Genomic DNA, 27,604 nt, shown 5'->3' on the forward strand with positions numbered 1-27,604 from the left:
GTGAGCAAGAGAGTCAGATACATGTGATTCCACTTGGATACATGTATCTTGAATACTGGGTCAAAATTATACATGTATCTTGACGTGCCATATACATATATCTGAATCCAAATTCAGGTAAGTTTTGTAATAATGAAAAGTGAAGAGAAGGGAGGTGATTAGGTACTAAACTAGTATAGTAAACAAATGCCAAGGACCATCTTAACAATTTCAATGATTGCGGGACATATCTCTAAAATGGACAGGACATTAGAAAGTTGGAACGATGTTGTCCGAACCTTAAGCAAAGTCATTTCTAGTCATCCAGATAAATGCTTAGCAGTGCTCAGTTTGAGTTACCACCACTTGCCTAATCAACTCAAAGCTTACTTTCTTTCTATGAGTAGTTTCCCAGAGGATTTTCAGGTTGAGACTCAAAGATTGATCTACTTATGGATTGCAGAAGGTTTCATAAGGAGTTCCGAAAATGGTAAAAGTTTGGAGGAAGTGGCAATGGATTATTTGGAGGACCTTATTAGTAGGAACTTGATAATGGTCAGAAAAAGGAGATTGAATGGTGAGATAAAAACATGTGGAATACATGATATACTGCGTGAGTTCTGTTTGATAGAAGCTGAAATGACAAAGCATATGCATGTTGAGAGAACTTACCCTACTCTTCCAACACAAAAGCATAATGTTCGTCGCTTCAGTTTTCAGACCAAATCTTATTCAGTTGAGGATTTTTATAAGTTATTGATCCCTGTTGCCAGATCTATCTACTTATTTTCTCTATTGAATCTACCTCTTGATCCCCGTATTAACATTTTCTGGAGAATTCCCAGCTACCATTGTGATCCTAATATAATACCTGAATTTTTCTCTCGTTTCAACCTTCTCAGGGTATTGGTAATTTTCAGTAAAGTTTTAATGTTCTCATCATTTCCACTTGTGATTACAAAGTTGTTTCATTTGAGATATCTCCAAGTTCCATTTGATGGAAATATTCCTAAATCAATCGCAGAGCTTCAGAATTTGCAAACTCTAATTTGTAGTGGTTATTCTCTCGAGTCTATAAGTTTACCTGTGAAGATATGGACGATGCAGAACTTAAGGTATATACGTCTATGGGCAGCCACTTCTTTACCCAGCCCTAGAAGAGAAAGTATTCTAAATAAGCATCTTGTGACAAGGATGCCAAATCTAGAGGAATTTTCTGGTCTTTCTTGCACCAGTTGTACAAATGAAGTATTTTCTGGCATTCCCGATCTAATGAGATTGATCATTCAAGTACCTTTACTCTTTGACGAGTATTTACCCAATGAAGTCATGGATATATCCATTTTGAGAAAACTCAAAGCATTCAAGTGTTATTACTGGCAACATAGTTGGACAATGTGTATCTCCATCAAGAGTTCTGTTTTTCCAACATCACTTAAGAGGTTGACTTTAAGTAGGTGTTACCTTTTTCCTTGGGAAGACATATCATCAACTCTCATCATGTTGCCAAATCTTGAAGAGTTCAAACTTAAAGATTGTAAAGCTAGGGATGATATATGGAGAGAGAGTGATGAAGATAAGTTCAAAAGCTTGAAGTTGCTGTTATTGGATGTCCTAAATCTTAAGCGTTGGAAGCTAGTAGTGATAACTTCCCAAATCTAAAACACCTTGTTCTGAAGAATTGCACCAACCTGCAAAAAATTTCAGGAGATTTCAGGGAAATTGGTACTTTGGAATAATTTGAGTTACATGATTGCAGCAATACCACAGAGGATTCTGCAAGAGAGATTGAACAAGAACAAGAGGACATGGGAAATAATATCCTTAAGGTCTACATCCATAATAATCGCAGTAAGTTTTAAATCTCTCTAAAAAGTTCTTCGATTCTCTAATCTTTGTTAAAATCTTACTTCCTTGAAATTAAGATGATGACTCGTACTTTTTATCTTGCATATGCAGGGGAATGAAGCTTATTTTAAGGCACCATCTAATGTCATCTTCCAAATACAAAACCTTTTAGTTTATACTTCGAAAAGTAAAATCTTTCGTTGTTTCTATGTTCTGATCATTAATTTGGTTAAATTCATGTTTTAGGAATAAACATGTTTAATTCAATTTCACCTTCAGCCTGAGAGGTATGTTCTTTATCATATGACGGAGTGTTTCAGCAATGGAGAGTTAAGGTCTTGAGCAATCCTTAACTCTTAAACTAGCTCAATGTCCATTTCTTATCGTGTATCAGAGCCAAACCCTTCGCAAATCATTGTTTACCTGATGATTGGGGCCCCATCTTCTATATTATCCACACTCCAGATGTCCAATCCTAGGTGTGCCGAGGTGTTGAGTCCACAGCATTTGCTTTCCACTCAAACGTTCTTAGCACTTTTATGTCCAAGTGCTATCCGAAATTCATTGGCATACTTATGAGGGCAACTCCAAACTCTCAATCGAAGCGGCACCACTTCTATTTTTTCATATAGGTAAAGTTTTCTAGTGTCTTTGCCACATTCGAGAAGCTTGTTCATTGATTAATGTTGGTTTTGACCTGGACTTCGCACAGGCCACGCGCCACTAGTTGGACTCGATCTAGCATTTTTTTTGGTCATTCTCCATGAAATGGTTATTTATTCTGTTAGTCAATCTTGTTACCCTATGTTCCATGCTCTCGTGTGACCTTCTCACTCGAGTAATTTCCTGAATTTGTTTACATTTGGAGTAATTACGCGTTAAATCCTACAGTCAAATCTAATTATCTAAGTAAATATTCCAAAAATTTCATAGAAACTCAAACTGAGAAGGTTCCATAGTTGTTGAGTCAATTCCTTTTTTTTAATTGAATTTGTTGATGTTCCTTTCTCAATGCAACTAACATTTGGTTGTCTCAAGTTAACTAGCAAAGATTATTTATTCTGCTAGTCAATTTTGATACACTCTATGTGGGATAAAAAATTCAAACACACCACATTATAATTCTATCTACAAATAAACAATAGTTGGTGCCTTTTAAATTAACTAAAATCTCTCCATCACTATTATACCTACTCCACTGATTTCACACACCTAACTAACATGATTAATTAAAGCAAGTTACTATAATAACAAAAGATTATTTGATATCTTAAATTACATCCTCTCTCTCTACTTCAAAAATTCTTTTATTCCAATTCCTCTTCTTGCAATTTGACTTGATGGCAGCTTATAGTGCTGTAATTTCTCTTCTTCAAACTCTTGACCAACGAAATATTCAAGAACTCTTTCATGATCACACTGCCAAAACGCTCGATCCTCTTCATGCTACTGCTCAATATTTTCAACATGTCCTTGAAAATATTAGCAAGAGTAGTAGATTTGACCATGAAAAGATCAAATCTTTGGAGGAAAAAATAAGAGTTGCTGTTAGTTATGCAGAAGATGCTGTTGAGATGAAAATTTCTCAAATCATCACAAGCTTAAGCTGGACCTTTGGAATTTTACAACACCATGATTTGCTACCAGTTGTTGAAAAAATGGATACAACAAAGAAACAAGTGATGGAGATTCTTTCTCATGATGCTGATCAACTTCTTGAATTATCCGGGAATTCCTTGATTGACACTTCTTCTACAAGTTATCCAATGTTGGAAGATGATATTGTGCACGGACTTGATGATGACTTGGAGATCATAATTAATAGGTTGACAGGACGATCACGGGATCTAGAGATTGTCACAATATCAGGCATGGGTGGCATTGGCAAAACAACACTCGCTAGGAAAGCTTATGATCATCTCGCAATCAGGTATCATCACTTTGACATTCTTGCTTGGGTTACAATATCTCAAGAATTTAGAGTTAGAAATGTATTGTTAGAAGCTTTACGTTGCATTTCAAAGCAAGCAATTCGTGTCAACGCAAAAGATTATGATAAGATGGATGACTCTGAGTTAGCAGACCTAGTGCAGAAGAACCTAAAGCATCGAAGATACCTTGTTGTTGTTGATGATATTTGGAGTACAGGTGTTTGGGATAGTATAAGAGGAATATTTCCTGATTGCAACAATAAAAGTCGAATTTTACTGACTACTAGGGAAACTGAGGTAGCGATATATGCAAATACTAGTATCCCTCATAAGATGAACCTCTTGAGTTTAGCTAACGGTTGGAAGTTACTTTGTGACAAGGTTTTTGGACCAAAACATGATTATCCTCCTGAATTGGAAGAAATTGGAAAGGAAATAGTAGGAAAATGCCAAGGACTACCCTTAACAATTTTAGTGATTGCGGGACATCTTTCTAAAATGACTAGGACATTAGAAGGTTGGAAGGATGTTGCCCAAAACTTAAGTGAAATTATTGCTAGTCATCCAGATAAATGCTTAGGAGTGCTCGGTTTGAGTTACCACCACTTGCCTAATCGCCTCAAACCTTGTTTTCTATCTATGAGTGGTTTCCCAGAGGATTTTCAGATTGAATCTTGTATATTGATCCAATTATGGATTGCAGAAGGTTTCATAAGGATGTCTGCTGGAAATTGTAGAAGTTTGGAGGAAGTGGCGATAGATTATTTGGAGGACCTTATTAGCAGGAACTTGATACAGGTTAGAAAAAGGAGATTTAATGGTGAGACAAAAGCATGTGGAATACATGATCTACTGCGTGAGTTATGTTTGATAGAAGCTGAAATGACGAACCATATGCATGTTCAGAGAACTCACCCTACTCTACCAACACAAAAGCATAATGCTCGTCGTTTCAGTTTTCAAACTGAGTTTTATTCAGATGATGATTGTTGGAAACTATTACCCCCTTTTTCCAGATCTATATACTTAATTTCTCAATTGAATCTACCTTTTCCAAATCATATTAAGCTTCTCGGGATCTTGCCCATCCCCCGCTTTTTTCTCGTTTCAACACAACATGGTGAATTTCTCTCTCGTTTCAACCTACTCAGGGTATTGGTCATCTTCAATATAGATGTAAATGTAGATGCAGAGTTCCCGTCATTTCCACTTGTGATTACAAAGTTATTTCATTTGAGATTTCTCCAATTTCCATTTAACGGCAATATGCCTGAGTCAATCTCAGAGCTTCAGAATTTGCAAACTCTAATTTGTAATGGTTATACTTCTTTACCTGGGAAGATATGGATGATGAAGAACTTGAGATATATACGTCTGGAGGGACCCTCTTATTTACCTAGCCCTAGAATAGAAAGACTTGTGACAGGGATGCAAAATCTAGAGGAACTTTCTAATGTCTGCTACGACAGTTGTACAAAGGAAGTCTTTTCTGGCATTCCCAATATAAAGAGATTGATCATTCGTGTACCTTTTCTCTGTAAGTACTATTCACCTAATCGGCTCATTGATATGTCCATCTTGAGAAAACTCGAAGCACTCAAGTGTTATTACTGGGGAAATAGTTGGATCGTGGGTATTACCATCAGGAGTTTTGTGTAACATCCGACAATTTGAAGTGGCTTTGAGGAAGCTTGAAATTTGGAAAAAATGTCATTTTTGAAAAAAATAATCTGGAAATTTGGCTAAGTGTGGAAATCAGTGATTTTTGGCCAACTTTGAGCAGTCGTAACTCCTAGCTCAGGATGATTTAGGAGTAGTTCCAGCTATGGTTTCAAAGCTTGTGGAATGATCTTTCCAACGCCACCGAGTTTGCTCGATTCCGAGTTTGTATGAGGGAGTTATGCCCTTTAGAAGTTGGGCAGTTGGAAGGGAAATCCGTCCGGAAATTTAAGGGCATTTTAGTCTTTTCACAAATTATTTCTTTGAGATTACATTGTTGTATTAGGCTGATCTTTGGATCTTTTTGTCCCATTTTTTTTTAAGAGAAGGAGTTAGAGTTCTTGAGAGTGAAGAAGAGAAAAAGGAGAAGAAGAAGAAGAGAAGAAAGAGGAGATCAACAAGAATTGTCAAGATCATTGTGGATTTTCGTCGAGGGTGATCCCTATCAAGGTATGTGAGTTTTCGTGTGGGTTGATCCTTTCCCTCACACACACTAAGTTTATTCTATGATTTGAGAAAGGATTGGAATTTGTTGTTGAAGTGTTGAAGTTGTTAGTTGTTGTTGATGTTGTTGGTGGTGTTGTTGAAGTTATTGTTCGTTGTGAGACATGATTGGGTTGTGTATTTAAGTTGAAACCTATGGTATGTTGAGGGAGTTACGATTCTAAGAGTTATGACTCTTTTAAAGTTGATTCACCATCAATTCTCAGCAAGTTTTGGCTGTCGATCCCCATCTACGGACGTGACCTACGGACCGTAGATCGATTGACGGTCCGTACTGGCCAACCATCAAACGGGACAGAAGTTGGGTTTTTGGGGTATCGATCTACGGGCACGACCCACGGTCCGTAACCCGACCTACGGACCGTAAGTCCGGACCATGGATCAACACTTAGTCTTTTTTTTATAATGAATTCGGGGAAAGTTTCTGACGTGATCTACGGACCTGCAGGACGGACCGTGAGTCTATCTACGGTCCGTCGATGGCGTCCGTAAGTGCCATCTGTGTCACCAGAAATCTGAAGTCTCAGCCAAGTTTCCCCCATTTCTTTCCCACTTTCTCATGCATGCTCCAAAGTATTATACCTATGTTTTATAGTTGTTTCCGACACTCCAAAGTACGTCTAAGCTTCAAGAATCCCTCCATAACATGTGATCGAACACCTTGAATTCATAATTCCGATTCAAGGAAAGATAGTTCCAAGTCAAGTGACGTTAGAAGTCAAGTAAAAGAGTAAAGAGTAAAGAGTTTAAAGTTGAGTTCATTTCTCAAAGTTATTAGGGAACTATGTATTCCCAAAGAAGTTTTAAAGAAATGTCTTTACATTTAAACAAGGTTGGAAGCTGAGATTTCCAAAAAAAGCCTTCGGGCTAGTTTTTGAGTAATTATCTCATATCAGCAGGAATAAATATGTTTTAAAAACATAAGAGCCAGTACATTTTTGGGAGTAGTATCGAGCACCGAATTGGGGGAGCGTTCAAAGAACCCACAGCCCCCATAGAACCATGTTAGCCACCATGGGTAGAAAATGATCATACTTTTTAGATGAATCCTTTTCATATTAGACTAGTGGATCCATTAGGCAGTTCAGGTCTTATACCTTTGGCCGGGTATAAGATGCTTTGGCAGCGTGAGGTCGATCGCTGTATCATCACTATAGCTCTTATGTGATGGTTGTCGGTTAGAGAAGCTCCCACAGCAGTTATTGTATTTTCATACACAGAGATTATTGTATTTTTATATACATCAGTTCATTGTATTTCTATATACATTTCAGGCTTATCGTATCTTTGTATACACACAGAGTTCATAGCATGTTTTAAACAGTCTTTCTTTATATCGCACTTGTTTTAAATTGCCTTATATTGAAAGAAGTCAGTCAGGTTGAGTTGAGTTGAGCTAGGTAAGCTATTCAGTTCCTTCCAGTTTTCCTTCTAGCCTTTGTTGCTTAGTTTTCCAGCTCGCATACTCGTACATTCCATGTACTGATGCCAGTTGGCCTGCATTGTTTGATGATGCAGATTCAGGTACCCCGTGTTTTATTTTGGAAAATGTATTTTTTAAGATTGGTTTTAAGAGTCGCCACTTAATTTTTAAGGAAAATCAAGAAAACTATTCATTTTCAACAGATTAAAACAGGAATCTAGTGAAAATCTTAAAAGGGGTTCGGGGTTCCTATTAATATTCTAGGAAGGTTTTAAGGCACCTAGAATATCCACTAATGTGGTTATCCGACAATTAATTATTTGGCTAAAGTATTTTAAAATAAGGCATGCATACTTAAATTAATTAAGAGGTAAACAGTTTTAATACTTAAAAAGATCTTAAAGGAGAAAGTGGATATTAAAAATATTATTTAAGTACAATATTTTGCAAATTTTTCTTGAAAAAGTCTAGTAGAAAAATGTTTGCTTAATTTTAAATAGTTAATTCAAAATGGTTATCTTTGGGGAGTTGAATTTTTAAAATCTTAAGATTAATTTAGCAAATAAAACATATAATAGCAATTGAATAGATAAGGAAAGGAAGTTTGGGCCCGAGTCTGGATCTGTCCGCCTGGGCCAGTACCTGGGCCCATTTTCGTTTAGGGCCTTTGGCCCCATTTTCACCTGTCCTAAGAACTAACAAGTAATAGCAACTAGAATGGCGAGGGCTTAGGCCCAATAATAACAAAATACAATTCCGAATAAATAAAGGTAGGCTTTGGCCCGATCTTTTTCAACTCCCGATTTGCTCCGCTTTTCTTTCAATTTTGAGACCTGTTCGTCGATTTTGATATCTAGCTGACTCGGATAAGAGGGGATATAGGCCTCCGTGGCCCAAAGGAAAATGCGAGGATAGAGTCTGTGAGGACCCCGGACAAATTTCACATGCAAACACGAAAATGAGAATCAATAAGTAAGAGTTATGAGTAATATAGGAGAATTTATTATATTCTAATATTTACTACACTACCATATACTAATATTTATTACACTACTATATTCTAAAATTTATTATACTACCATATTCTAAAATCTATATACTACCGTAATCTAATATTCATATACTACCATACTTTAATATTTATATACTACTATATTCTAAACAATTATATACTACCGTAATCTAACATTTATATACTACTACATTTTAAATCTATATATTGCCGTGTCCTAATGTTTATACTACCATATTTTATAGTTATCTACTATCATATTTTAATATTTATGATAAAAATAATGTGTGCCACCAAGGGCCTTAAATTCATACACGAATGACACTTTAATGACCTTAAACGACTAAGCCTATAGTTAGAATTGAGCAGATGCAAAGCTTTAACAATAGATAAATTAATAGCCCATCCTAAAATTTCCAATTTTGAAACAATTAAACCATGATCAACTAGTGGTCATGTGGATTTGAATAAGCCTATCACACCCAATCGTAAACCAACAACAAACAATAAAAAGGGCAAATATATATTCTAGTGATAAAAGCAATAGAAAATAAATGGGTCAAGACATGCTTCTCATCCCATGGAAACGATATAACTACACTTCAAAACGGAACATATGAGGCTGTGAAAAATAAATAAATTAAAATCCTAGAAACAGTTTGCTATAAGCAACATTTGACTTATCTTGACAAAGTAATACACATAAACAATCTTTCCCTTCTTAAACAACAGTGAACTTCCAAATAATGAGGTAAAGGTGGATACCTTATGCTCTCATGCAGTTAAGATAGCAAATGACTTATGTGATGCAAGAAAAAAAATAAAAAAATAAATAAAACAATGAACCTAAATGCTTTAACATGCACAAATTAATCAAAAATAATATTGGTAAGATAAGAAAGGAGTTCACATAATTTCCAGACTTGAACAATGAAAGGATTTTAGCGCCTACAAATTAATGAAGGAATGCCGGAAAGGATAGACATGTTTTAGCATATTTATGAGACCTAAGTCTAGCAACAAGATGATCATGAGACTAACATATTAAGGATCTAAAAAAAAAAAAAAGATGGAGGAAGGACAGGCCACTGCCTCCAACAAACAACAAATGATGCAACATACGAACTCCACATCGACTAGCTTAGGATTTTGCCTCTAACACTCACGAGAACAACAACATTTACAAGAGCACGCCTTATGTCTCAAATGACCAAGACGCCTACTCCACTCAATCACTCGGCTACTACATAAGCGATGAATCGAGAAGAACAAAGGCAGTCGAGAAAAGAAGATAAATAAATCAACAAACAAGCTTCAATTCATCGAACAACACATCAACTAAAGAGCCGAAATTGAAACGAAGTCTACCTTTTAAAGTGCAGTGAGCTAAGACGAGACGAGCAGGGGGGCGAATTTCCACGACCACAGAAGAACTCTAACGAACCTCTGTAAATTTCAGCAACCAGCGAACGAGGGAGAAGGAAAATGAAAAGGTTTTTAAGTGTATTCTTGAAATAACTTTGCAGCTTAAGAGTTTTCCTCCTCTGTAAATTTTTCAATCCCTTTTTTTTTCTCTCTTCCTCCTCTCTCTCTTTTCTCTACCATGAATAGGGGGAATATATAGAATAAACTAGGGTTCGGAAAAATGGGGGGAAAGGGCTGATTTTCGAGCCCATTTCGAAATTCAAAAACCCCAAAATTCCTTTCACCATTAAGGATAGACATCCTTTTCTGAAATTTCTGCCCCATTCCGAAAAAGGAAAGGGGAGAAAACGCATGCCCCTGCTGCTACTGCGATTGTACAAACTGAAAAAGGCGTCTGAAGAAGAAGACAAAGAAAAACAGAGTGTTGCCTGGCTATGCGTATTGCAACGATTCACGCGTCTCTTCATGCCGTGATGATTTCCGTGAACTCACTGCTGTTCATCCTCGCGTGAGGCGCGTACACGCGTTGCTTGGAATTGTCGTCGACGTCTCTGAGCTGCTGCGTCGGTGCTGAAGATAAAGAAGAAGAAGAAACGTGGGTCTGGGGTCGGGTCTGGAAAAAGGGTTGTTGGAACATTGTATTGCTGTTAATTATTGTATTATATATGGGCTGGGAAATAGGAGTGGAAAAAAAAAGTTCTTGGTGGGCTGTGTTGGTTTGCTGGCAAAGTTGAAGAAAAAGGCCCAAAATTTTGGTCCTAAAATGGTTTTAAGGGGAGGTTAAAGATGGATTAGTATTAATTAATTAACGAGCTTCTTAATTTTGACGAAATAAAATAATTAACTTGATAATAATATAATTACTTTAAACATGAACTAATTAATTCAAACTCGTAATTATGATTTAAATTAAACCAAGTTAGTAAAACCCTTAGCTAAAAAGAAATAAAAATCTTTTGATATGATTTTCAAATATTTATAAAATATACTAATTAGACACATAATTATATAATAATTAACTTAATTATAAACTAATTAACTCGAAAAATATAAACTATTGATTAACCAAACTAAAACCAAATATTCAAATAAAATTAAGACTTTTTGAGGTGAATTTCAAATATTCATAAAATATACTAATTATACACATAATTATGTAATACATATATATTATCTAAAAATTATAAAAGGTGACAAACTATTTAAAATAACTTGCAAACTATTTTCATCATATTTTTTTTTTTTTTGGAATTTTCTAAAACTTATTATTTTAAATCGTTTCAAATTGAAGAAGCTCGATGATTAATTTACATCGGGAGGGTCGAAATTGGGTGTCAACACCCCGGATCAGCATCCTGTGCGTCGTTGATCCAGCGGAGCACTCCAGAGTCAGTGGTGAGCCTCCTTGCATTCCGGAGGACTCAATTATTTTTGTGTTCTTAGTTCTGTTTTATTAGGATGTTGCGGGGTCTGTCCTAACATTCGTCTCAGTATTTTAGAGGCTTCATAGACAGACAGTCAGTCAGTTAGTTTTGAGTCTCTTATCTATATATATATGTAAATATTCTATTTTGAGATTCGAGTTGCCTTTATGGCCATATTTTATAAGTTAAGTTGTTTGTAATATTGCATTGCATCGAGTTATTCTGTTGAGGTTTCCACTGAGTTAAGAAAGCCAGGCCAAGGGTTCGCTTGGGGCCAGAAATGGTCTCCGGGTGCCGGTCCCGCCCAGGGTGTAGGCTCGGGGCGTGACAAACTTGGTATCAGAGCCCATAGTTCAGGAGTCCTAGGGAGTCTATGAAGCAGTGTCTGTAGAGTCCTAGTTATTGGTGTGAAGCGCGCCACATCTATAATTGGGGGGCTGCAACATTTAGGAAGATTTCTCATTTCTTTCACACTCATTTTATGCGTTAGAGTTGATCTCTAAAAAGTTTCTTTCTAATCCGTGCTTGAGTGTGTTTCAGATAGCCATGCCTCCACGAAGAGTTGGTAGAGGGTGTCTTCCTAGACGTTATGTTGATGAGCAAGAGTTACCCTATGCACCGGGAGTGCAAGGTCAAGGGGAAGTTTCTAATGCCGAGTTCAGAGAGGCAATTAGAATGTTGAGTCAAGCTGTAGCTAATCAGATTGGTCAGCAAAGGGGAGCTCGACAGGAAGGAGCTGACACTTCTAGGATTCGTGAGTTCTTGGGGATGAATCCTCCGAGTTTCATGGGTTCGAGCACTACTGAGGATCCAGAGGATTTCATTGAGGAGTTGAAGAAGATTTTTGATGTGATGCATGTGGCAGATACTGAGCGGGTTGAACTAGCTGCGTATCAGCTGAAGGATGTTGCTAGAACATGGTTTGACCAGTGGAAAAGGGGCAGAGCTGAGAATGCACCACCTGCGAGTTGGGCCTATTTCGAGGAAGCTTTCTTGGGGCATTTCTTTCCTCGAGAATTGAAAGAGGCTAAGGTACGTGAGTTCCTCACACTTAAGCAGGAGTCCTTGAGTGTTCATGAGTACAGTCTGAAGTTCACACAACTATCCCGCTATGCTCCGGAGATGGTTGCGGACATGAGGAATTGAATGAGTTTGTTTGTTGCTGGGCTGTCTCGGTTGTCGAGCAAGGAAGGTAGGGCGGCAATGCTTATCGGGGACATGGACATATCAAGGTTGATGGTTTATGTGCAACAGGTTGAGGAAGAGAAGCTGAGGGACAGAGAAGATGTCACGCCCCGAGACTACACCCTAGACGTGGCCGGCACTCGAAGACCATTGCTGGTCCCCAAGCGAACCCTCATCCTGGCTGACTCCAAGCGGAATACTAACTTAAGCATACAAGAGCTTAAAACTGAAAAAAAAGTTTATAAACTCAACTTTACAAATCTTTAACTCAAAAGAAAACTCTGATAATAGAATATATATACAACTCGCCATAAAAGGAAACTTTAGTCTTCAAAACATTTAACAAAATAAATGAAGAGACTTTTGAAACTCTATTGTCTATCTATGAAGCCTCTAACTGATAAAGATGGAAGCCGGGACAAGACCCACGACCTCCTAACAACTGATACAACTGAAAGGTAAATGAAATCCTCCGGAAGCAAAGAGGCTTGTCATAGCTAACTGGAACTCCCGGATGTATCAACGAATCTCCTGTTGATGATCTTGAATACCTGTGTCTGCATCATAAAAAGATGCAGGCCAAATGGCTCAGTACGTGGAATGTACGAGTATGTAAGCTGGAAATCTAAACAACATAGGCTAGAAGAAACACTGGAATAAACTGAATAACTTACCTCTTTTTCAAACTTTCTCAACTCAAGGAATACTCAAAACTACTCAAACTTACTCAACTCAAAAGATAGATACTGGACTCAAAGACAGATACTCAACTCAAAGATATATACTCAACTCAAGATATATACTTAACTCAAAGATACTTAACTCAAGGATACTCGACTCTTGAATAACTGAACTCAACCTGACTGACTTCTTTCAATATAAGGTAATTTAAAACAAGTGCGATATAAAGAAAGACTGTTTAAAACATGCTATAAACTCTGTGTGTATACAAGGATACAATAAGCCTGAGATGTATATAGAAATACAAATGAACTGATGTATATAAAATACAATAATTTCTGTGTATAAAAATACAATAACTGTTGTGGGAGTTTCTCTAACCGACAACCATCACATAAGAGCTATAGTGATGATACAGCGATCGACCTCACGCTGCCAGAGCATCTTATACCCGGCCAAAGGTATAAGACCTGAACTGCCTAATGGATCCACTAGTCTAATCTGAAAAGGATTCATCTAAAAAGTATGATCATTTTCTACCCATGGTGGCTAACATGGTTCTATGGGGGCTGTGGGTTCTTTGAACGCTCCCCCAATTCGGTGCTCAATACTACTCCCAAAAATGTACTGGCTCTTATATTTTTAAAACATATGTTTTCCTGCTGATATGAGATAATTACTCAAAAACTAGCCCGAAGGCTCTTTTGGAAATCTCAGTTTTCAACCTTGTTTAAATGTAAAAACATTTCTTTAAAACTTCTTTGGGAATACATAGTTCCCTAATAACTTTGAGAAAATGAACTCAACTCTTTACTATTTACTTTACTTGAACTCTTGGCTTGATGTGAAATTCTTAACTTAACATGAAACTCTTAACTTTTGACTTGACTTGAAACTCAATACTTTTCACTCGACTTGAAACTCTATACTTAACTTGGAACTCTATACTAACTTGGAACTTAAGCCTTAGAATGAAGTTAAAACGTTCAATGAAGACTCGTGAAAAGTTTGAAGACTTGCTTTGACTTACTTAACTTCTCTAAGCTTAACTTCTAACTTCACTTGACTTGGAAACTAACTTCACTTGACTTGGAAACTAACTTCACTTGAATTGGAATCTAACTTCACTTGAATTGGAAACTAACTTCACTTGAATTGGAATCTAACTTCACTTGAATTGGAAACTAACTTCACTTGAATTGGAAACTAACTTCACTTGAATTGGAATCTAACTTCACTTGAATTAGAAACTAACTTCACTTGAATTGGAATCTAACTTCACTTGAATTGGAAACTAACTTCACTTGAATTTGAAATTTGGATTGATCACATGTTACGGATGAGTTCTTGACTTTTAGAAGTACCTTGGAGTGTTGGAAACAACTAGGAAACATAGGTATAATACCTAGGAACATGTATGAAAAAAATGGTAAATGAAAGGGAAGGATTGGTGTCCTTGGCACTAGGAGAGGTGCGACAGCCCAGCCCCTTTTTCCCCAAAAATCCTTCTTTTTCCCCTTGTTTCTTTCCAATTCTAAACCCTCTCAACCTCAAGGTTTCAGCAGCAATACTTAGAATCATAAAGACCCTTATTATACAATAGATTCAACTCAAAAATCACAGCTAGAAATCTGTACTAAATCAGCAAGAACTTCAACACAACACCACTACAACTTCAACAACCAATAAATCTTCTCTTGGAATTGAAAACGAGTTGGTGTGTGGGGGTATGAACCAACCAACACTAAGGATCATCAATCTCTCAACATACAATAGATCACAACTCAAATACACAGCCCAATCCTGTCCCACAACCAACAATAACTTCAACAACACAACTAACAACATCAACAACAACTAACAACTTCAACAACTTCAACAACAAATCCAATCTCTTCTCAAATCATAAAAACGAGCTTGGTATGTGGGGGGGAAGGATAAACCCACACTAAAGACTCACATACCTGATTAGGGATCACCCCCGATGAAAATCCACGACGATCCTTAGCTTCTTCTTCTCTTTCTCCTCTTCTTTTCCTCTTCTTTCTCTCTTATCTTCCAAGCCCTAACTCTCACTCTTACTCTCACTCTTTAAAATGGGACAAAAATGATCCAAACATCAGTCTAACACCTCAATATAACCCAAAGAAATTATTAGGGAAAAGACCAAAATACCCTTAAAATTTTCGGACTAAACAAACTGCACTGTGCGACTGTGCCGACAGCCCAACTTCCAAAGGGCATAACTCACTCATACGAACTCAGAATCAAGCAAACTCGGCGGCGTTGGAAAGATCATTCCAAGGGCTTTCCAGAAATAACTGGAAATTCGCCTAAATCATTCTGAGCTAGGAGTTACGACTGCTCAAAGTTGACCAAAAACTCACTTTTTTTCCATAGCCAAATTTTCCAGATTCTTTCCAAAATGACTATTTCCAATTCAACTCTTCTTGGAACTCAATGTGCTACATCTAGGGATCTTAACTTAACACTCAAGAAATTTTATTCCTCGGTAAAATCTCACTCCACATAAAGGACGGCTCGAGTCTTAGTTCGAAAATTCTCTAGGGTGTTACAGAAGAGTTCAGAAATAAGAGAGCTAAGAACGGGAGCGAGTCCGGGCAGCAGAGAGGTAATTCAAACCGTTCCTCCTTTCAGCAAAGGCAACAGGGACCTGCTCCATCATTTGCTAGAGCACCTGCACCCAGATACAGAGGTGAATTTAATGTTCAGAATTCGAAGGACTTCAGGGCTAGACCAGCACAATCTTTGGGTAGTGTGGCGCAAGGGAGTAGTAAGCCTCCTGCCTGCGCCAAGTGTGGTAGAAACCACTCAGGTATTTGTCGAGAGGGCTCCCTGGGTTGTTTCAAGTGTGGTCAAAATGGGCATTTCATGCGAGAGTGTCCAAAGAATAGGCAGGGTAATGGAGGTAATAAAGCATAGTCTTCTTCAGTTGTTCCACCAGACGGGACGACATCTAGAGGAGCTACTTTTAGTGTAGGTGTAGGAGCAAACCGCCTTTATGCGATCACCAGTCGCCATGAGCAAGAGAATTCCCCGAATGTTGTCACTAGTATGATCAAAGTCTTTGCTTTTAATGTATATGCTTTGCTAGACCCAGGAGCAAGTTTATCGTTTGTAACTCCTTATGTTGCAAATCAGTTTGAGGTTCTTCCTGAAAGACTTTGTGAACCCTTTTGTGTTTCTACACCTGTTGGGGAATCTATTCTAGCAGAAAGAGTCTATCGTGATTGTCCTGTTTTTATCAGTCACAAGAACACCAAGGCTGATTTGGTTGAGCTAGACATGGTAGATTTTGATGTCATTCTAGGTATGGATTGGCTTCATGCCTGTTATGCATCATTAGATTGTAGAACTCGAGCCGTCAAGTTTCAGTTTCCGAATGAGCCAATCATAGAGTGGAGTAGCAGTTCAATAGTGCCTAAGGGTCGTTTTATTTCGTACCTTAAGGCACGAAAGTTAGTTTCGAAGGGCTGTATCTATCACTTAGTCCGAGTTCATGACTCTAGTGTTGAGACACCTCATTTCCAGTCAGTTCCTATAGTAAAAGAGTTTCCAGAAGTTTTTCCTGATGATCTACCCGGAATTCCTCCTGAGAGAGAAATAGATTTCGGCATAGATCTTATTCCGGATACTCGTCCTATCTCTATTCCGCCATATAGAATGGCACCAGCAGAGTTGAAAGAGTTGAAAGAGCAGTTGAAATATCTCCTAGAAAAGGGTTTCATTCGAGCAAGTGTCTCGGCTTGGGGCGCTCCGGTCTTGTTTGTGAGAAAGAAAGATGGTTCCCTTAGAATGTGTATAGACTACCACCAATTGAACAAGGTTACCATCAAGAACAAGTACCCTCTTCCGAGGATTGATGATCTTTTCGATCAGCTTCATGGTGCCACTTGTTTTTCAAAGATTGACCTCCGATCAGGCTATCATCAGTTAAGGGTAAGGGAATGTGATATCCCAAAGACAGCTTTCAGAACCATGTATGGTCATTATGAGTTTTTGGTCATGTCCTTTGGTTTGACTAATGCGCCTGCAGCTTTCATGGATTTGATGAATAGAGTCTTCAAACCTTATTTAGATATGTTTGTTATTGTCTTTATTGATGATATACTAGTCTATTCAAGGAATGAAGAAGATCATGCTAGTCATCTCAGAATAGTTCTTCAGACTTTGAAAGACAAGGAGTTGTATGCCAATTTCTCTAAGTGTGAGTTTTGGCTTAAGTCTGTGGCGTTCCTAGGCCACATTGTGTCCGGTGATGGAATTAAAGTTGATACTCAGAAAATTGAGGCAGTGCAGAATTGGCCTAGACCCACATCTCCAACTGAAATTAGGAGTTTCTTGGGTTTGGCTGGCTATTATAGAAGGTTTGTTGAAGGGTTCTCGACTATTGCATCTCCTTTGACAAAGTTGACTCAGAAGACAGTGAAATTTTAATGGTCTGAAGCTTGTGAGAAAAGCTTTCAGGAATTGAAAAAGAGGTTGATTACTGCTCCAGTTTTGACGCTACCAGAAGGTACTCAAGGTTTTGTGGTGTATTGTGATGCATCTAGAGTTGGTTTGGGTTGTGTCTTAATGCAGAATGGCAAGGTTATTGCGTATGCCTCCAGACAGTTGAAGGTTCATGAGAAGAACTACCCAACCCATGACTTAGAGCTAGCTGATGTAGTATTTGCTTTGAAGATATGGCGTCATTACTTGTATGGTGTGCATGTCGACATATTCACTGATCACAAGAGCCTTCAATATGTGCTTACTCAGAAAGAGCTTAATCTCAGACAGAGGAGGTGGTTAGAATTACTCAAGGACTATGACCTTAGTATTCTTTACCACCCAGGTAAGGCTAACGTTGTTGCTGATTCTTTAAGCAGGTTGTTTATGGGTAGCATCGCCCATATTGAAGAAGGAAGGAGAGAGTTAGCAAAAGATGTGCACAGACTGGCATGCCTGGGAGTCAGGTTTACAGATTCCGCAAAAGGAGGAATAGCGATGGCGAATAGGGCCGAGTCATCATTAGTGTTAGAAGTGAAAAAGAAGCAATATCAAGATCCCATTTTGCTTGAGTTGAAGGAAAATGTTCAGAAGCAAAGAATATTAACTTTTGAACAAGGGGGAGATGGTGCATTGAGATATCAAGGTAGATTGTGTGTACCTATGGTAGATGGACTCCAAGAGAAGATTATGGAGGAAGCTCATAGCTCCAGATATTCCGTTCATCCAGGTTCCACCAAGATGTATCGCGATTTGCGAGAAGTTTATTGGTGGAATGGCATGAAGAAGGGCATTGCTGAGTTTGTTGCTAAGTGTCCAAATTGCCAACAAGTGAAAGTTGAACACCAAAGGCTCGGTGGTTTGGCTCAGAGGATAGAACTTCCAGAGTGGAAGTGGGAGATGATCAATATGGATTTCATCACAGGGTTGCCAAGATCTCGCAGACAACATGATTCTATTTGGGTGATTGTCGACAGAATGACAAAGTCAGCTCATTTTCTACCGGTAAAGACTACCAATACAGCAGAAGATTATGCCAAGTTGTATGTTCAAGAGATAGTGAGACTTCATGGAGTCCCAATCTCTATTATTTCAGATAGAGGTGCACAGTTTACTGCACAGTTCTGGAAATCTTTTCAGAAGGGCTTGGGTTCAAAGGTGAACTTAAGTACTGCCTTTCACCCTCAGACGGATGGGCAAGCAGAGCGCACTATTCAGACCTTAGAGGATATGTTGAGGGCTTGTGTAATCGATTTCAAAGGGAGTTGGGATGATCACCTACCTCTCATTGAGTTTGCCTACAACAACAGTTATCACTCTAGCATCCAGATGGCTCCATATGAAGCTCTTTATGGGAGAAGATGTAGATCTCCTATTGGATGGTTTGAAGTTGGTGAAGCACAGTTGATAGGACCAGATTTAGTTCACCAAGCTATGGAGAAGGTGAAAGTGATTCAAGAGAGGTTGAAAACAGCACAGAGTCGTCAGAAATCCTACACCGATGTTAGGAGAAGGGCGTTAGAATTTGAAATAGACGATTGGGTATATTTGAAGGTTTCACCCATGAAAGGTGTTATGAGGTTTGGTAAGAAGGGGAAACTTAGTCCCCGGTATATTGGACCTTACCGCATAGCCAAGAGGATTGACAATGTTGCTTATGAGTTGGAGTTACCACAGGAACTAGCAGCAGTTCATCCGGTATTTCACATCTCCATGTTGAAGAAGTGCATAGGCGATCCTTCATTGATCCTATCGACTGAAAATATAAAGATCAATGATAACTTATCTTATGAGGAGGTTCCTGTTCAAATTTTGGATCGTCAAGTTCGTAGGTTGAGAACAAAAGATGTAGCCTCAATAAAGGTCCTATGGAGGAACCAATTTGTTGAGGGAGCTACTTGGGAAGCCGAAGAGGACATGAAGAAGAGATATCCACATCTCTTTGAATCCGGAGTAAATGCAGATTAAGGTATTAATTTCCTTCTTAGTGCTCTTTTAATTATAATGAGCATGTTGTTGTTGTTGTGTTTGCATAGTGGCTTGTTGGGTGTTTGAATTGATGTTACACCCTTAGCTTTGTAAGAGTAACCTCATTCGAGGACGAATGTTCCCAAGGGGGAGATATTGTAACATCTGACAATTTGAAATGGCTTTGAGGAAGCTTGAAATTTGGAAAAAATGTCATTTTTGAAAAAAATAATCTGGAAATTTGGCTAAGTGTGGAAATCAGTGATTTTTGGCCAACTTTGAGCAGTCGTAACTCCTAGCTCAGGATGATTTAGGAGTAGTTCCAGCTATGGTTTCAAAGCTTGTGGAATGATCTTTCCAACGCCACCGAGTTTGCTCGATTCCGAGTTCGTATGAGGGAGTTATGCCCTTTAGAAGTTGGGCAGTTGGAAGGGAAATCCGTCCGGAAATTTAAGGGCATTTTAGTCTTTTCACAAATTATTTCTTTGAGATTACATTGTTGTATTAGGCTGATCTTTGGATCTTTTTGTCCCATTTTTTTTTAAGAGAAGGAGTTAGAGTTCTTGAGAGTGAAGAAGAGAAAAAGGAGAAGAAGAAGAAGAGAAGAAAGAGGAGATCAACAAGAATTGTCAAGATCATTGTGGATTTTCGTCGAGGGTGATCCCTATCAAGGTATGTGAGTTTTCGTGTGGGTTGATCCTTTCCCTCACACACACTAAGTTTATTCTATGATTTGAGAAAGGATTGGAATTTGTTGTTGAAGTGTTGAAGTTGTTAGTTGTTGTTGATGTTGTTGGTGGTGTTGTTGAAGTTATTGTTCGTTGTGAGACATGATTGGGTTGTGTATTTAAGTTGAAACCTATGGTATGTTGAGGGAGTTACGATTCTAAGAGTTATGACTCTTTTAAAGTTGATTCACCATCAATTCTCAGCAAGTTTTGGCTGTCGATCCCCATTTACGGACGTGTCCTACGGACCGTAGATCGATTGACGGTCCGTACTGGCCAACCGTCAAACAGGACAGAAGTTGGGTTTTTGGGGCATCGATCTACGGGCACGACCCACGGTCCGTAACCCGACCTACGGACCGTGGATCAACACTTAGTCTTTTTTTTTTAATGAATTCAGGGAAAGTTTCTGACGCGATCTACGGACCTGCAGGACGGACCGTGAGTCTATCTACGGTCCGTCGATGGCGTCCGTAAGTGCCATCTGTGTCACCAGAAATCTGAAGTCTCAGCCAAGTTTCCCCAATTTCTTTCCCACTTTCTCATGCATGCTCCAAAGTATTATACCTATGTTTTATAGTTGTTTCCGACACTCCAAAGTACGTCTAAGCTTCAAGAATCCCTCCATAACATGTGATCGAACACCTTGAATTCATAATTTCGATTCAAGGAAAGATAGTTCCAAGTCAAGTGACGTTAGAAGTCAAGTAAAAGAGTAAAGAGTCAAGAGTTTAAAGTTGAGTTCATTTCTCAAAGTTATTAGGGAACTATGTATTCCCAAAGAAGTTTTAAAGAAATGTCTTTACATTTAAACAAGGTTGGAAGCTGGGATTTCCAAAAAAAGCCTTCGGGCTAGTTTTTGAGTAATTATCTCATATCAGCAGGAATAAATATGTTTTAAAAACATAAGAGCCAGTACATTTTTGGGAGTAGTATCGAGCACCGAATTGGGGGAGCGTTCAAAGAACCCACAGCCCCCATAGAACCATGTTAGCCACCATGGGTAGAAAATGATCATACTTTTTAGATGAATCCTTTTCATATTAGACTAGTGGATCCATTAGGCAGTTCAGGTCTTATACCTTTGGCCGGGTATAAGATGCTCTGGCAGCGTGAGGTCGATGCTGTATCATCACTATAGCTCTTATGTGATGGTTGTCGGTTAGAGAAGCTCCCACAGCAGTTATTGTATTTTCATACACAGAGATTATTGTATTTTTATATACATCAGTTCATTGTATTTCTATATACATTTCAGGCTTATCGTATCTTTGTATACACACAGAGTTCATAGCATGTTTTAAACAGTCTTTCTTTATATCGCACTTGTTTTAAATTGCCTTATATTGAAAGAAGTCAGTCAGGTTGAGTTGAGTTGAGCTAGGTAAGCTATTCAGTTCCTTCCAGTTTTCCTTCTAGCCTTTGTTGCTTAGTTTTCCAGCTCGCATACTCGTACATTCCATGTACTGATGCCAGTTGGCCTGCATCGTTTGATGATGCAGATTCAGGTACCCCGGATCAGCATCCTGTGCGTTGTTGATCCAGCGGAGCACTCCAGAGTCAGTGGTGAGCCTCCTTGCATTCCGGAGGACTCAATTATTTTTGTGTTCTTAGTTCTGTTTTATTAGGATGTTGCGGGGTCTATCCTAACATTCGTCTCAGTATTTTAGAGGCTTCATAGATAGACAGTCAGTCAGTTAGTTTTGAGTCTCTTATCTATATATATATGTAAATATTCTATTTTGAGATTCGAGTTGCCTTTATGGCCATATTTTATAAGTTAAGTTGTTTGTAATATTGCATTGCATCGAGTTATTCTGTTGAGGTTTCCACTGAGTTAAGAAAGCCAGGCCAAGGGTTCTCTTGGGGCCAGAAATGGACTTCGGGTGCCGATCCCGCCCAAGGTGTAGGCTCGGGGCGTGACATTTTGTTTTTCCAACATCACTTAAGAGGTTGAGTTTAAGCAAGTGTAATCATTTTGTTTGGGCAGACATATCATCAACTGTTATGATGTTGCCAAATCTTGAAGAGCTCAAACTTAAACTTTGTCGAATCTTGAATGATGAATGGAGATTGAGTGATGAAGACAAGTTCAAAAGCTTGAAGTTGTTGTTACTGAGCCACCTAAATCTTGAGCGGTTGGAAGCGAGGAGTGATAACTTCCCAAATCTAAAACGCCTTGTTCTGAAGATGTGTTACAGGTTGCAAGAAATTCCAACAGATTTTGGGGAAATTTCTACTTTGGAATCGATTGAGTTACATGATTGCACCGCTACCGCTGAGGATTCTGCAAGAGAAATTGTACAAGAACAAGAAGACATGGGAAATAATTCCCTTAAGGTCTACATCCATAACAGCCCCGGTAAGTTGAAACAGTTCTTCGATTCTCTCATCTTTGTTAAGTCTTACCTCCTTCAAATTAAGATGATAACTTCTACTTTTTATCTTGCATATGCAGGGGAATGAAGCATATTTTTTGGGAGCCATCAAATGCAATCTTCCATAATCTCCATGGTTTCTAGGAGAAATAATAAGTAGACAATGAATTAGATTCTTTTTATCGTGTACTATTGATGTTGAAACTCATTACAGTTCTACATAAAGCAAGATATAAAGCATCAAAATAGAATCTGTCACATCGCGAGCCTATACCCTGGGCGGGACCGGCACTCGAAGACCATTGTTGGCCCCAAGCGAACCCTTGGCCTGGCTTTCTTAACTCAGCGGAAACCTAACTCAACCGAATAACTTAATGCAATGAAATGTTATAAAACAACCTAACTGATGCATAACATGCCAAAAGGCAACTCGTGCCTCAAAATAGAATATTTACATATATACAAAGATGAGAGACTCAATACTAACTGACTGACTGACTGTCTATGAAGCCTCTATAACACTGAGATGGATGTTGGGACAGACCCTGCAACATCCTGATAAAACAAAACTATGAACACAAAATAACAGAGTCCTCCGGAAGAAAAGGAGGCTCACCACTGACTCTAGAGTGCTCAGTTGGATCAACGGCGTGCTGGATGCTGATCCTGGGTACCTGCGTCTGCATCATCATAAGATGCAGGCCAACTGGCATCAGTACATTGAATGTACGAGTATGCGGGCTGGAAAGCTAAACAACAACTTAAGCTTGAAAGGAGTACAAAAGAACTCTTACCTTGGCTCTGTTCAACTCATGAATAACCGAACTCAATATAATGCAATAAGACACATGCAATATATATAAATCTTGTAAAACAGTGTAAACAACTTAGTTCGTTAAGGATAAAGCAATAACAAACTCAACTTTACTTATATAAAAGTAATATAACTTTAGTGGGAGATAATTTAACCGACAACCACCACTATGAGCCCTAGTGATGATACAATGTTTTACCTCACGTTGCCTAAGGACCATCCTATACCTTGCCGTGATATAGGACCTTACTTAACTTAGTGGATCCACTAGCTTAATCTTACGTGATCATCTAAAAAGAATGACTCGTTAAGTCCCATGTTTGGATACATGGTTCTTATGGAGAGTTGAGTTAATATGAACTCGCGTCCCCAATTCGTTGCTCAATACTACTCCCAAAATACTTTAGCTCATAAGTGTTTTAAACATATCTTTCTTTAGTTTGAGATAATTGCTCAAAGCTTAGCCCAAAGGTTCTCTTGGAAAATATAGTTCATTTCTTACTCAAATGTAAAAACATTTATAAACTTCTTTGGGGAATACATAGTTCCCTAGTAACTCTTGAGAAAAAGAACTCAACTCTATACTCTTTGCTTAACTTGAAACTATAGTCTTAGAACAAAGTTAAAACATTTGTAAAAGACCTATGAAAACTTGAAAAGAACTTCTCTTACTAGACTCTTGGCTTTGATCTTAACTCTTATTTGAATTGACTCTTAACTGATCTTTGAATTGAATTATGGATTCAGGGATTATGATTTGTGTTTGGAAAGACCTCATGATGTTTAGGACAGCTAAACGTAAGAAGAGTTACGAAATTAAATTTTTGAAACAGTGGAGTCCGCGTCCTGTCCGCGACGCGGAGCAGATTTTTGTTCACAGAGGGAACAAGTCCGCGACGCGGATTGGTTTCATGGAAGCTGCCCGACTTTTCTCCTTCATTTTTCCAACTCTAAACCCTCATAACTTCAAAGGTTCTTTCCCCAAACACTTGGAATCATTAAAACCCTTAATATACAATAGATTCAACTCGGAATTCCATCCGGAAACATGTACCAAATCAACAAGAAACTTCAACACAACCACAAGAATTCAACAAACACAACCAATATTTTTCTCGGAAAGTAAAACGAGTCTGGCGTGTGGGGGAATGAACCAACCCAACACTATGATCTCACATAGACGAAATCCACGACGATCTCGACGAACTTAGCTTCCTTCTCTTTCTCCTCTTCTTTCTCTCTTCACTCACAACCCTAACACTCACTTTTTAAAAGGAAATACTGATTTAAAATCAGCTGGGACCCTTAATATAACCAAAAGAAATGGTTAGGGAAAAGACCAAAATACCCTTACAAATTCGGGTGAACTTTCCTGTGCCAACATCCCAACTTCCAAAGGGCATAACTCACTCATACAAACTCGGAATCAAGCAAACTTGGTGGTATTGGAAAGATCATTCTAAGGGCTTTGCAAACATAACTGGAAATACACATAAATCATCCTGATCTAGGAGTTATGACTGTTTGAAGTTGACCAAAAACTCACTTTTTCCATACTTGACTAAATTTCCAGATTTGAATTCTTCCCAAAAATGACTATTTCCAATTTCAAGCTTCTTCATAGCTATTTCAAATTGCAAGGTGTCACAGAATCATCAGTTTCTCATCAGCTCTTGCTTCTTTTAAGTTGCTCAAACAACCATCTTTTCTGTCCAAGTAAGTACAATAAGAGTGCAAGTATATGTTACAATTAAATTTCTAGGATTGAATCAATTTTCTGATTCATTCTTGCTTGATGAAGCGAATTCTTTTTCCCTGCGATTTTTCTTTTTGTCTTTTCGATGACAGAGGTATTTTCAGTCACTTTTTTGTTACTTAAATTGCTGAATGGGAAAAGTGAAGATGTCACGATCCGAGTATATACCCTAGCCGAGACACGGTACTTGAAACCATGAGTGATCCCAAGCTAACCCTTGTCATAACATATCTAAGCATATCATATGAAAACTGAAGCATAAACTATAAACTAAAAGCATTACTGAAATAGAGTTCAAGAATAAGTCCATTACAACTGAATACTATGTCTGAAAGCCTCTAAACTGAATAAAATAATTTGGCAGGACATGACCCCGGACTGCCTGAAAACTCATACAAGTAAAGTGAATAAAATCTAGTGATTCATAATTGAAGTTCCCTGAATGGGTGGGGGGGAGGGGGCGGGGGAGGGGGGACTCACCACAATGTTGAAAGTAGAGGAACTTAGTGGAATGTCTTCCCGCAAATCTGAATCAGGTGCGGAAATGTACATCATAAAATGATGTAGCGCAAGTAGCGTCAATACATGAAATGTATTGTATGCAAGGTAAGGACTGAGATAAACAATTATACAAGAAACTGAAAGAACTATAAATCTGAGTATGAGTTATGCACAGACAATAACTGAAGAACTAAGAGTCAAATTGTGACATATGACATAATATTACAGAACAAATGTATATTTGAGACTATATTTTCTGAAATCATATCTAGAAGGATGCATATCTGAAAATCGTATTATCTGAAAATATTATAATGATAATATCAAGAAAACATAAAATAAATAAAGTAAACCTTTTAGGTGGGAGTTTCTCTTAACCGACATACATCATGTGAGCTAATGATGCACCAACTTACAATCCCAGTTGGGGAAGGTTGCCCTATACCTTACCAGGGTATATAACCTTTCTGTCTAACGTGGATCCACTAATCTGAGCCTCACAAGGCTTAATGATCATCCGATAAAGCGGTGAAACATAATCCTATGGTGTCATGTAGTTCTGGAATTTGGGCTATCTAGAACCATCATTCACTCGGTGCTAAGTACTACTCCCAAAACATACTATCTATATAGCTCATAATATCTATTATTGTTGGAATGTCTGAGTCCACCTATCAGTCAAGGATCAGGTCCTTTCACTCAGCAAGAACAGTAACTAAAATATGCGTCCACTTGTTTCGATGGGACCAGGTCCTCAGCACAGTTACAATAACAAACAGTATAATAAGTGCTGAGAGTAAAGATTGAACAAGCAACTTTACGTGGAAACCTCCTTGCTCAAGGGAGTAAAACCACGACCTGGCCTGCCAGGACTTTTCAAAAACTTCTTTCACTAATCTTCTCCAAGCAAAAGTAAAAGCAAGTTTACAAAATGAGATTAGCTTGCTAATCCCAACTCTAAGCAATACCTCCTATCACTTAGACGAGCCAGAGCACATACCACACTACCCACTAAGCTATCACCCCTAGATAACTTAGACTTTGCTAAGAGGATATAACACCGCTCACTAAACCACCACCCTATGGACGATTTAGATTTTGACTAAGCAACAACAATGTTGCCCACTAAATCACCTAACTCTAGATGACTTAGACTTTTAGAAACCGAAACAAGACCTGAATCCTTTATAGATTAGGATCAGATTTACAATGTAAGCACATGAGACACAAAGCTCTAAGTACAACAAAGACTCTTCTTCACTCTATCAGATCCCTTTGTTGAGTTGAGCAATGTTCTTTCTTGAAGATGGCCTTCTTTTCAAGCTTATGAATTTTGAGAGAAAATCCAAATTTTGTTTGCCAAATCTTAAGTTTGTGTTTGTTGGAAAGAGATAATATATTGAAAGTGAACACAAACTCCTTGAGCCAATCTCATTGGCTGAAGGCCTGCTGTTAGAAAAGTCGTGCACCTGTCGTAGCAGCTTTTCTGACGTATCAGCTTTTCTGACAGCTGTCTTTTCACCTTTCCATATCGCAGTCTTGCAGGGACCAGGTCCCTTGCAAACATCTTTATAAGTTCTTGAAAGGTTTGCTGGCTGACTTCCTTCTTTGGATGAATGAATTAATTATGGTGTTTGTCATGTATAAAATATCAACCATAAAGAATTATTACCAAACGTACAAGCAACCTCCTTGCTTTTGATTGGTGAAGTACTCTGCAGCTTCACCAACTTTCTGACGCAGACAGCTTTTACAGCTGTACAACACTTTGACATCTGGACGAGTATTCATACTCTGCAGAGGACCAGGTCCCTGC

General features: G+C 38.3%; 2 protein-coding genes and 1 pseudogene across 2 annotated transcripts in view; 2 read left to right on the plus strand and 1 right to left on the minus strand.

The window, feature by feature from the left end:
* Positions 1-27,604, minus strand: part of LOC125819013 (uncharacterized) — a 513,298-nt gene that overhangs the window by 27,056 nt on the left and 458,638 nt on the right. The window lies entirely within an intron of this gene.
* Positions 238-1,841, plus strand: LOC125818899 (putative late blight resistance protein homolog R1B-16; annotated as a pseudogene).
* LOC125818903 (putative late blight resistance protein homolog R1A-10) lies at positions 3,168-22,805 on the plus strand. The gene is made up of 6 exons (XM_049498413.1): positions 3,168-5,361; positions 6,783-6,794; positions 14,493-14,503; positions 18,153-18,180; positions 22,273-22,701; positions 22,798-22,805. The coding sequence occupies exons 1-6, from the start codon at positions 3,168-3,170 to the stop codon at positions 22,803-22,805; spliced, it is 2,682 nt and encodes an 893-aa protein (XP_049354370.1).

This window comes from Solanum verrucosum, unplaced genomic scaffold, assembly GCF_900185275.1.
Source record: "Solanum verrucosum unplaced genomic scaffold, falcon-dt-bn FXZP01000252.1, whole genome shotgun sequence".
NCBI lineage: Eukaryota > Viridiplantae > Streptophyta > Magnoliopsida > Solanales > Solanaceae > Solanum > Solanum verrucosum.

Coding starts and splice junctions, on each gene's coding strand:
- LOC125818903 (XM_049498413.1), top strand. CDS start 3,168: ATGGCAGCTTATAGTGCTGTAATTTCTCTTCTTCAAACTCTTGACCAA. Junction 18,181..22,272: donor CATCATTAGTGTTAGAAGTG/AAAAAGAAGCAA, acceptor GACATTTTGTTT/TTCCAACATCACTTAAGAGG.